The 12,365-nt window shown below is 38.4% G+C and overlaps 1 protein-coding gene across 2 annotated transcripts in view; it reads left to right on the top strand.

The window, feature by feature from the left end:
* The window catches only part of DOCK11 (dedicator of cytokinesis 11), a 187,886-nt gene that overhangs the window by 81,480 nt on the left and 94,041 nt on the right, over window positions 1-12,365 (top strand). For both annotated transcript variants that reach the window (XM_045817499.1, XM_045817501.1), the window contains exons 15-20: window positions 2,403-2,525; window positions 2,832-2,908; window positions 5,482-5,666; window positions 5,758-5,823; window positions 7,725-7,817; window positions 9,816-9,939. In XM_045817499.1, coding sequence (XP_045673455.1) covers window positions 2,403-2,525; window positions 2,832-2,908; window positions 5,482-5,666; window positions 5,758-5,823; window positions 7,725-7,817; window positions 9,816-9,939 — 668 coding nt within the window. The remainder of the gene's footprint in view (window positions 1-2,402; window positions 2,526-2,831; window positions 2,909-5,481; window positions 5,667-5,757; window positions 5,824-7,724; window positions 7,818-9,815; window positions 9,940-12,365) is intronic.

A 12,365-nucleotide genomic window follows, 5' to 3' on the forward strand; every position in this document is an offset into this window, starting at 1 on the left:
GCAAGGAAAGTAGGCAAACTCTCTAGCCTCTTTTTATAAGGGTACCAATCCCATTCCTGAGGGCTTTACTCTCATGACCTAATCACCCCCAAATGTACCACCTCCTCATATAATCATCTTGGGGATTAGATTTTAACATATGGACTTCGGTGGGGGGTATAGAAACATTCAGTTCATAACAGGATATAAGAATTCTTTTTCTTAGAATTTGTTCTGCATCAAAGACCCATTCATTCCTTCATATGTCTTGCTTCAGGGAAATTTTCTTTGGCTTGGGTTACTAATCTTATTGATACCACTTAACTTTACTGCATTTTAAAGCAGAACTTATTTGTGGAAGTGATGGAAGTTTTTCCCCAGAAAACCAGAAATTATAGTAAATGTACAATATGCCCAATATTTCAGAGTTGTCTGGGCCTATGCTTTAAAAAGCTAGCATAGAATAATTCTAGAAAACATACAAAAATGAGAAGGCAAGAAATGCAGTTGTTAAATTTGTATATTTAATAGATTTTCTTGCTTTCTGATGACAATCTCAGCAAACCCTTCAGAAGTAGTATATTTATTTGGAAATGTGTTATCTATACTACATATCTTATGGTAGATTATGTGGTTTTTCCCAAATATTACAAGTCTACATACAGTGGTGACTTAAAATGTGTTTCTTGCTTATCCCACTTTTGAAGTACAGGTTAATTGGCTTGTTTTTGGTACAGCCGGTACACAGCTCACTAGAACTTCTGGGGAAAGGGCACCATGTTCTGAATAATTCAATCAATTATGTTCAGTGGGTGCTGGGGAATAGCATAAGGGTAGGAGACTCTAAGTTAATTTAGTCTTCTGTCACCATTTATAATCATTTCATTTTGGGGAAGATCTCAAAATGCATTATTGTATGTTGGTAGATGAAAAGTCACATTGTCCTTGTCTTTACAGAATGGTAAAAAATGATAGCCAAGGATAGGAGAGGGTGATGTAGTTAGGCATTGTATAAGGTGACATATGGCTTGTAAATAAAAGCATACTTGGTGATGCTAAGTATGACTTTTAGCAGCCTGAAAAGTCAGTTGGTACTGCTGCTATTATTATTATTTATAGATATTGAGTGCTAACTCTGTACAAGGCAATGGTCTAAGTGATTAATGTACATTTTCTTAAGAGATGGATACTATTATTCCCATCTTGGAGATGAGGAAATTGAGGCACAGAAGCGAAAACAAAAACTTTCTGCCTACATTTACAGAATGTGTGCAAGCAGGGATCAGAATTCATGGTTTCTGACTTCACACTGCGCCCCCTTCAGGCCATAGAGGTAGCTACTTGACGCTGTTTTGCCAATATAAAAATCAGTTTTAAAATTTTCCAAGTTAGAAGCTTTAATCCCTAGTTTTGATGAGGAATTATGCTATTTTTCCTTCCTGAATTATTTTGGTTGTCAGCAGTCACAGGAACTTACTCTAGAGTCTTGGCTGGGTTATTTAAAAGATGTGTCATAAGCCTCCGTTTACTGAAAATAAAGGATATAAGCTTAGAAGTAGGAACAGTGGTTAATGTCTATAACCACATCTTCAGAGGCTCTGCCAGGAGAATTATGTTTCTGGCTGTAGCTATCCCAGCATGTTGGACACTTGCACATTACTTCCCAGTTTTACAGTTAAATAGCTGCTTAAAAATGGAGGAAGGGGAGGGAGAGGGAATAATTCAAAATCATGTCGGAACTACATGTATATTATAAACTATATAAATTGATCTTAAAGATCTAATTTGTGTTTTGTAAACTTTGATATATACTTTACCTTTAATGAAAATGTCCAATTTGACAAATTTTCACAAATGTAAGCAGTCATGTTACTGTCACATCAACCAAGATAGAGAACATGTCAATCACTTCAGAAAGTTTCCATATGTTTCTGTCCAGTTAGCCATCCCATCCCAACCCAGGCAACCACCAGTGTGGTTGTTATCACTATAGATGACATTTATGTATTCTAGACCTTCATATAAGTGTAACCATGCATTATGTACCCATGTATTTGGTTGCTTCTGTTCAGTCTGTGTTTGACATTCATCCATATTATTGTGTGTATCCACTTGTTCATTTTGAGTAGTAGTCCATTGTACGAATATACTACAGTTTGTCTATCCATTCACTTATTGATGAATATCTGGGTTGTTTCCAGTTTAGGGCTATAACAAATAAATCTGCTATGAACATTAATGTACCATGTGGAAATATGCTTAGGGGTGGAATTGTAGAATCATAGTGTAGGTGCATGCTTAACTTCCGGAGAAACTGCTATTTGCAAAGTAGTTTTACCAATTTATACTCCCACCAGCACTAATTTTATCGTTATTTATCAATCCTGTAAAATATTTTAAGAACCCTTATGTTGCTGTTTTAGACCCATTTTCAAAGATACTCAGGGCTGTCTGGATCTGGATGGGAAGTTTTCTCCTTTGTATAAACAAGACAGTAGCAAGCTTTCAAATGAAGACATTCTCAAGTTACTCTCAGAATATAAGAAGTAAGTATGTGGTGTTATTGCAGTAAGTCAATATAATACATAAATTATAATTTGTTAAAATGATGAATGTGGGTCATATTCAGGGCAGGGCAAAAGTAGGTTTATAGTTTGTATGGAAAACAATATAATAATTAATAAATAATAAAAGAATATAAGCTCTGTTTCACATACAACTATAAACCTACTTTTGCTCCCACCCTGTATGGGAGAAACGGAATGCTTAAAATTTTAAGTTTGGATACAGGGTAAGCAGCACATTTAGTAATCATAATTTTTAACTATAAAATATTCTTATTTTACACCTAGGCCAGAGAAGACCAAATTGCAGATTATTCCTGGGCACTTAAACATCACAGTAGAATGTGTTCCTGTGGATTTATCAAGTAAGAACTCATGCATTGCAAGTAAACCTTAACAGCTGTGTGTGAATCTTAGCTTTTTACCCTTTCAATATTTTTCTTGAGATTTACATGGTATATGAGTTTTCCTGGGACTGCTGTAAGAAAGTATTATAAACTAGGTATCTTGACATGACAGAAATGTATTTTCTCATGGTTCTGGAGGCTAGAAGTCAAAATTAAGGTGTTACCAGGTCTATGCTCCTGCTGAATGCTCTAAGGAAAAATCATTACTTGTGTCTTCCTAGCTTCTGCTGGCTCCGGGCAGTCCTTGGCAGCCCTCAGCTTGTAGCTGCATCACTCCTTTTCTGCCTCTGCCATTATGTGTCCATCTTCCCTCTTCTAAGATTACCAGTCATTAGATTTAGAGCCCACCTTAGTCTAGTATGACCTCATCTTAACTAATTACATTTTGTAAAGACCTTATTTCCAAATAAGGGCATATTCTGAGGTTCTGCTGGGCGAGAATTTTTTCTTGAGGAGGGAAGATGTTAAATCAACCCAGTATACATGTAAATCGTGACAGAAAGTAGATTTTACAGCATGCTTTCATATACAATATATGATGATGTGAGTGTGACCCAGTCACTGTCTGCTGCCTTTTGCCTTGGATAAGTTTCATCAACTAATCAAACAGGAGATGTTCTTTTCTCATCCACAGACAGGAATCTAAAATCTCAGGAAAAAATGAACAGAAGATACAAAGCATACTTTGCAGAAAGTAAAATTAGGTGGCTAGTAAATATTTGAAAAATGTTCAATCTTAGTAATAATGCCATTAATACAAATTAAAACAGCTTTTGCTCATTATCAAATTTACAAACCTGTTTAAAGTAAAGCTAACACTGGCTAGGTTTTGGCCAGGCACCATCACCTATCTTGAGTAGGAGTACAGTTTGGCAATAGATACCTACAGAAGTCCATAATGAAGGCATTGGAACTCGGAGATTCTGTCTATCCATTTATTTACCGAATAAGGATTTATTGAGTAAACATTTATTGAATACCTATGAGGCACTTTAAAAATATGGAGATTAAAGTCTAGAAGGAGTGACAGACAATGAACAAGGAAACAAATAAGTGACTAACTTTAGTCTGTGATTGGGTTGGGCTGTTTTCAAAAGGATGACCAAGGAAGGCCCACCATGGGGCCCAGCCAGCATGCAGTGGTTGGGACTGTACAGGCCCCACTGTGGGCTTTCCATGTGTTGTAAAGACCTTGAGGTGGGACAAAACTTGGTTTATATGAACAGAAAGGAAGCCAGTGTGGCTCTAGTGTGGCATATGATGGGAAGAGGGAGACAGAAGGTGAAATAGGAGTAGTGGAAAGTGTCACATCATACAGGGAATTATATAGAGAGACCATGGCAATTCCTTAAAAGATTGGATTTTATTCTAAGTGCAATGAAAAGTCACTAAAAGATTGTAAGTAGGGGAGTAGTAATTTACATTTTAAAACATCTAAGAGTACAATGGATTATTTTTCCTGAAGAAATAATATGAAATGTAGACAGCTTATCCATAAAGACGTTCTTTACAGCATTGTTAATATTGGGAGAAAGTTGGAAACAAGCAGAGTCTGACATTGTCAGATAGGTTAAGGCAGCTATGATGCAACGATGCCATGAAAATTAATGCAGCCATGCAAAATGATGTTCATAAAGAGTTTGTGGAATAAGACATCAGACACAATGCCCCAAAAAGGAGGGTAAAAATCTATAAATACAGTAGGATTTTTCTATTATATAAAACATGCCTAGAAAATACACTAGAAGAAAACATGCCAAAACAGTAACAATCATTATCTGTGGGTAGTGGAATGATCACCTGTGTCTGTGTACCCTTACTCCAGATATTTTATTATAAATATTGCTATAATAATAAGAGAAAACCAACCCTCACCTCCCCCTCCTCCCCGACAATACTGTGTCCTCAGGTCTGACTCTCACCGTACAAGCAGTCTTAGAGCACTTAAGTGTATGAGTAACTTTCACTACAGTGGCTACTTCAGTAAAATATGCTGCTATACTTCTCAAAGGCTTTGTGTTTTTCACACATGGGAATATTGTACTTATTATTGGTAACACATCATAAGATTTGTGGTTTCAAAAGGCTTCCATTATTTCTTAGGTGAAAATTTGCACCTGCAAAAAGTGCCCAGCCATGAGCTAATTGGAGGCATAAATTTACTGTTATTTCCCCGATACTAGTAAAAATTTGCAGTGAAAGTAAAATGCAGCCACTGGAGGAAAAATGTAATGGATTTCTTTGCAGAGTTTAAATTTGTCAAAATTATGATGTGTTACATTTGGCAAATGACTCTACTCGAGCAGTCCGTGTCTGGTTTAAAGGGCTCCACTAAAACCAGCATCAGGCTACTCCATCTTGTCCTTTTGGGTTCTTGAAGTGGTTGCATGACTTTCTGTCAATCACTAAGAATTCTGTTTTTTTGAATCACTTTTTGAGAGCACAGTCAATGTATATTTTATAGATGTAGGAATGTGTTGATGATTTTTAAATTGTATTGTCTTTGCCTGCTTTTTTTTTTTTGGCTGTAGATTGTATTACCTCTTCATATGTGCCTCTGAAGCCTTTTGAAAAGAATTGTCAAAATATTGCTGTGGAGGTTGAAGAGTTTGTTCCAGAAGTGACAAAATATTGTTATCCATTTACCATTTACAAAAACCATCTGTATGTATATCCCTTGCAATTAAAATACGATAGCCAGAAAACATTTGCCAAGGTAAACAGTGAAAAATATACATTTTGGGGTATAATATGTTATTTATAATCTTCTCATTCTGTGACTCATTTTGAATCATTGATCATTTTAGGCGAGGAACATTGCAGTCTGTGTGGAATTCCGGGACTCAGATGAAAGTGATGCCAGAGCTATAAAGGTTGGTTCATTATACTGATAAGCATGTTTGGTAGAAATAGAGATTTTGATACTTGGTGCTTCCATATGCTAAATTCAATTTGTTTAAATTTCAAAAACATAATGTAGTAAAGTGACAAATGTAATATGTCTTTTCTACTCTTACACATGAACCATAAGGATTACTTAAATATTAAGAAATGACAAAATGAGGTGAGAGCTTTAAAAAGGGTAAGCTTCATATACCAGATTTTTGCCTTTGTTCCACTTTGGTTTTTGCATTCTCTGATGTCCGAGCACAAGGTCATTTTCTCCTTTGACCTGACAGTTTATAATGGTACCATCAGGGGAGTATAAACTCCTTTTTGAAACCTGACCGGGCTTTGAGCTGACAGAAGCACAGTATGACTGCTTTGATCTGACATAGACATCTACTCTAGGACTGGCCAAATGGTGCCTCCAAACTTGGATCAGTGATGTAGGAAAAGCTGCATCTTAGTATTATCTGATATAGCAGTCCTTAAAATACCTGCGATTTCACAGTGCCTTTACATCTTCACTCTTTATAGCTGGTTTTTACTTTTTGCTCTTTAGCCTGTTAATCAGAGGCCTGAAAGAGAAGTGAGACATTTAGTCACTATGAGTGTGTGTCTGGCTCTCCATTTCTCTAGCTTGAGCCTAAATCATACAAGTAGATGACTAGTCTTCTACTCAAACCACCTAGGGAAAGAGTCTGGAATATCCCCCTACTAAGCCATTTAGTGTTTAATAGCCCCCACCTTTGGAAAAAGTTTTTTTCATAGAGAAACCTAAGTTAAATTAAAACAAAGGCTGGCTCAAATCAAGCCTGTTTTCTCTGCTTCTCCTTTCCTCAGAGATTAAAATAACTGTTCCTTTCCCCCATGCAATAACCTTGTGTACTTAAAATTTTTGGGTTACCTCTCACCAGTTCCTGCAAATTGCCTTCACAACCATATTTAAGGAGAGCTGGCTCTGTACTCACATGGAGTCTCAATTTTATTTCTTAGGTGACCGAGAGGCTGGCTCTGAAGTAACAGAGAGAGGCAATTAATACCTTGGCATGCTGACTCCATATTCATCCTTGAGCTCGTTAGGCCTATGCGAGTGAAAAACTAACACTAGAAATGAAATCAGATCTTTCCATGGAACCATAGAAAGACTTAAATTTATATTATTGGTATAACAGAAAGCCAGTGACTTTTAAAATGTGGCTCATAAAGTGAGAGAACACTAAGGTGTCTGTAACTTAATTTTTAATTCCTTTAGGGTAGGGATATGTCTACTGTTTTGTTTTTAATCTTTACCCAAAGATATATGTTTTAATTGATTTTGAGAGAGAGAGAGACATCGATGTGAGAGAAAAACATCAACGTGTAGCCTCCCACACGTGCCCTGACTGGGAATGAAACCTGCAACCTTTTAGTGTGTAGGATGATGTTCCAACCAACTAAGCAACCCAGTCATGGCTTATTGATTTTTTTTTTAATTCCTTACCTTGCTCACTGCACAACAGGCATTCAGCAAACATTGCTGACTGGCTGAGTGTCAGCTTCTCATATTAGCAAATGCGAATAGCAGAAGAGAAGTAACCTTTCCTGGCCAGGTTTCAGAGTGTTTCCCTTCCAAATGATAGCCGTGTTTAACTTCTTACTGTCAACTAGTTTGGAGTTGCATTTCTTTGATGGCCAGAAATTCAGAAGCATTCATGCAGCCAAGTTAGGTGATGTCTGGGGTGATGTCTGGAGCGACTATAAATGATTTGGAATTTATAAGCTCATGGTGAGAGCCTGGTGGGCTTGGCTGTGGCCATGTGCTCACAGATGCTTCTAACTGTATGTGGTTCCATAGCATCATGTTTGGAGACCTGCATTGAGAGTGGTGGCTGTGTTTCTTCTCTTGCAGTGTATTTATGGAAAACCTGCAGGGTCTGTTTTTACCACGAATGCTTACGCTGTTGTTTCACATCACAACCAAAATCCAGAGTTCTATGATGAGGTAAAAATACATTATTCTGACTTTTATAAAACACAATGATTATGCTTCTTTTTGTCTTTGAGTCATTTTCCTCATTTTATCTGCAGTTTTATTCCCTTGAGTGTTTTGTCCCTTGAAAATAGAAAATGTCACATCAAAGCAAAGGGCTACTGCCTGTGTGGTGTCTTTTGATGACAGCAGAAGATTTGCCCACAAATTGAAGGGTTCTGGCATGATGTATCAATGTGGGAAACAAAGCCCTAGTTTTGACAACAACTGCCTTTGTGACCTGGAATAAGTCACTTCCCCTTTCTGAGTCTTCCTTTCTTCAGCTTTAAATAAGAAATTCAGAAGAGGTTTTTTTGATGGCCCTTCTATCTATTTCCTACTGTAGTTGTGCATGGGAGGGTGCAGCATCCCTGTAAGTGAAATGCTGCCAGAGACAGCAGTATGGCTGGGCCACCAGATCCCATTGACTGTGTTCAATACCTCTATGCAGTGTTGAGTGACTTTGTCTCCCTGTCACTGTGCTCCCTTCCTCAGACCCTGTCTCTGACTCTCTTTCCTTCTTCTCACTTGTCTCCACATCTGAGTACTTCCTAGTGTCTCTCTTGGTGTCTTTGTCACAGCCTCTTCTAGTCCGTATATATCTGGCTTCTCCAAATCTGCAGACTGCTTTTCATTCCCACTTGTCTGTCTCCATGGCACCTGGATGTAAATCACAGGCCAGAAGCTCTACCATTTCTGCCCCTCAGGCCACATATATCCATTCCTGGCTTTGTCTGAAACCATTCCCCTACCTTCTGCTATCATGATGTTCCCCAAATTACTTGCTGTCCTATGGAGGCCTTCTACCCCAACTGTAGAACTCACTCATCCTTTTGTCAATCCAGTGCCTCTAGTCTCATGGGGGATGGGGAAGAGAATGGTGGCCTTGGGTTTTTGTAACCCAGGGGGAGGGAGTATGCTCACATTTATGTACAGCCGAGCATTAGATAACCAGATGATTTGGGTGCTGCAAATATGTACATTCTGTGCTGAAATATACCTGCAACAGAAATTAGTTGTAACACCAGAAACCATGCCTTATGTGAATGATAATTAGGCCAGATGCTCCTCACTGAGATGTTCAACATGTCCCCCTCTGTAGCCAATGCCAGTCACTACAGAAAACTTGATGATATAGTAAGTAATCTATGTTATCTTTAGGATGCCAAAAATAAATTGGCTTTACAGCCATTCACTATATATTGACCAGGAGAGAGGCACGGTGGGAGGAGGGGTGGGGACAGCAAGCGGGTGAGCATGCGTTTCTGTGTAGGTGCATGCATGTGTGTTAAATCAATTAAATTTCTCATTTGTCTCACATACTTCCAAGAGGCATTGCAAACATTCACATGAGTTCTGATTGGAAAGTTACTTGAGATGCTTGTATTAGATTATTAATTTTTAGGATTAAATTTATGAGTCAGCATGATCATTTTTATGTCTTCATTCATGGGTAAAGTTGTAATTTTCTTCTAAAGAAATTTATGTGAACTGTAATTTGTGTATACCATAATACCATAGTGACTTTTTGCACGTTTTTATTTGCAAAGCTTAATTTTTTTTCATGCAAAGGAGGGTAACAGCTCAGAAAAAAAGTCGCCTTTCAAATTCAGTGCCTGCTTTAGATGGATTGTGTTCGCTGACTCAAAGTGAGTGACATAGCGTCTCTGGGCTGTGAGGGTGTGGTTTTGATCCAGGGTTTTAGAAAATTCTGTTGCAAAATTGAATCTAGGAGAATCCACTTGACTTTTTCTCAAAAGAAATACATCTGCCCCACCACCCAAGAGAATATTGTCAAACTGAAACTGACCAGAAAATTATTTGGAATGCATTTAAATGATATCTCATTGACCACTTGGCCTGTCATTTAGAAAAGTATGTCATTGGAAAAGTATGGTGAAACACAAGTACTGACAGTTCAGCTTGATAATTAAAACTAAACAAAATTCTATGTGTAATTTGTCATTTCAGGTTAAAATTGAGCTTCCCATTCACCTGCATCAAAAACATCATTTGCTTTTCACTTTTTGTCATGTAAGTTGTGAAATTAACACAAAAGGAACAACGAAAAAGCAGGACACAGTTGAAACTCCAGGTATGTGTATGCTTTCAATGTCTCTCTCAGGCTATTTGTGATGTAATTGCCCAGAATAGAACCCTTTTTATCAAGCTACAGAGCACTTTTTTTCCTCATCAAAAAGTTCTGTTTCTGAGTTAAAAAGTTCATAAAATGTGAATCATATGTTCATTCTATATTCATTTCTACCAAACATACAAATGCTTACCAGTGTGCTTGGACTACCATAAGCAACATAAGTAATATTACCCTTCTCAGAAAAAAACACATATTGTGATGCAATATTTGTATTATTTCTTTTATGTAGAATAGCCCAGCAACCAGAATTTTCCAGTTCTGCTCACTGAGGAAGAGGGAAGTAAGCCTAGAGCTAGGGGTATTTTTGACCCTGAGGCAGATTGGGTGCTGCCTGGTTCTAATAAGAGAACAGAGTAAATGAATTTGAATACTCTTGAGTAGTGAAGCCTCTGTCCTAGTCCTATTCTGCAGGGCTTTAGATCAGGGGTGTCAAACTCATTTTTACCAGGGGCCATATCAGCCTTGCGGTTGCCTTCAAACAGCCTAATATAATTTTAAAACTCTGTAAATATAACTACTCCTTAACAGTTAAGTGAGAGCTTAGTGGTGCCCCCGCTGGATAGAAACAAGGATTCAGCCCGAGGGCCTTGTGTTTGTCACCTGTGCTTTAGATAAACCAATGGGAAGCATCCTTGGGAGAACATAGAAGTCCCTGTGATTGTGGCCTGTGTCACACCCAGTATAGAAATGGCAGCATGTCCTAGGATTCGGATCCAAAATAGCCTGAATCAATCTTAAATTCATTCATTTAGTCATTAATTGAACAAATGTCTGAATATTTATTATGTGTAAGATGTAGGTACTGTGGAGAATACAGCAGAGAGTCAAAGGTAGATCTCATCTTTAGCAAGCATATGATCAAGTAGGGGACTTGAGACCTATGCAGGCAACTGTGATACAAGACAGAAAATAGTAGGTACCAGGAAAGTGGTGCTGTGTGATCTCAGAGAAGAGAGAGTTATTACTTCAGCTGGTGGGAAGGAAAAGTGCATGAGAATCAGGGAGGTTTCCAGGAGGAGATGGTGCTTGGGTGAGGCCTTAGGGTCAGGGTAGAATTTGAGAATGCAGTGATGGCAAGAAGGTAGAAGAATCCAGAATAAAGTCACAGCTTGTACAGAGGTACAGTATTCAGGGAAATGGACAGGGACTGATAAGTATATCAACACAACCAAAGCACAGGTTTCTGGGAAGGGAATCATAGACGTCAGGCTGTGGATGTGATTTATTCTGTCACGAATATGGAAATATTACAGCATTATGAATACCAGTAAGGGCTATTTTATAGGAAATCCCATCGGCAGCAATATGATGCGTGAAGTAAGTTGGAGTATGAGTAAGGAAGGAAGGACCACCAGTTAGGGGACATTGCAAAAGCCGAAGGAAGAAAGGGGGCACACTGTGGCAGTAGCAAGGGAATGGAGAAAATGAGAATTGCAGAATAGGAATGTATCAGACCTAAGGAATGAGTGCCTACTAGAGTGATGACTCAGGAGTTAGCACTGAAGTTTCAGAAGCTGGAAAGGAGATACAGTTGACCCTTGGACAACATGAGTTTGCATTGTGTGGGTCCACTTTAGGGGTTTTTCAGTTGACCCAGCATGGTTCAAAACTGCATTGTTCAAAGGTCAACTGGTGGGTAGGAATTGTGTGTGGGGAGGGCTAATTTAAGCTATATGCAGGTTTTCAACTGTGTAGGAGTGGGCTACCCCAACCCCCATATTGTTCAATGGTCTATTGTGTTGCTGAGGAACAGAATTGTAGTTGGGAGTGATAAGTTTTGGACCAGTGCTGATTTTGACACCTGAGAGATGTCCAGTAGTCAGCAGGACTATATATTAGGAAGTTTCCTTTGTGGATATATGGTCCTATTCTGTGTTCCCATAGAAACTGCAGTTTGTTCAGGGCAGAAACCTCTAGGGCTGAGAAGAAATCTGGCAGAACAGTGTGAACCCATGACATTGTACATCCTGAAAGACAAATGACTATTTCATTATTCAAATCCTACACAGAAATGGGCAAGGTGTTCAGTGGAGCATGAGAGTGTTATTTTATGTGCCACTCATTGTTTTTAACAGTCCATCCTTTTAAGTGGCTTCACACCTCAGAGCCAGATGGCGAGTGCTTGACATTGTACCTTCATAGCTTCCAAGTGCTCTGAATGAATTTTGACTGAGAGGCACACTTGGCCACACTGTGATGAATTCACAGTGCAAAAATGTTGCCTAAGCAATTCCATAAAGACAAAAAGTAAATTAGTGGTTGTCAGGGTGGGAGGAAGGGAAATAGGGAGTTACTTATAAGGGATATGGAATCTCTTTTCAGGTGATGAGTAAATTCTGGAATTAGTGGCAATGGATGCACAACTC

This window comes from Phyllostomus hastatus, unplaced genomic scaffold (assembly GCF_019186645.2).
Source record: "Phyllostomus hastatus isolate PE091 unplaced genomic scaffold, TTU_PhHast_1.1 phas_scaffold_28, whole genome shotgun sequence".
NCBI lineage: Eukaryota > Metazoa > Chordata > Mammalia > Chiroptera > Phyllostomidae > Phyllostomus > Phyllostomus hastatus.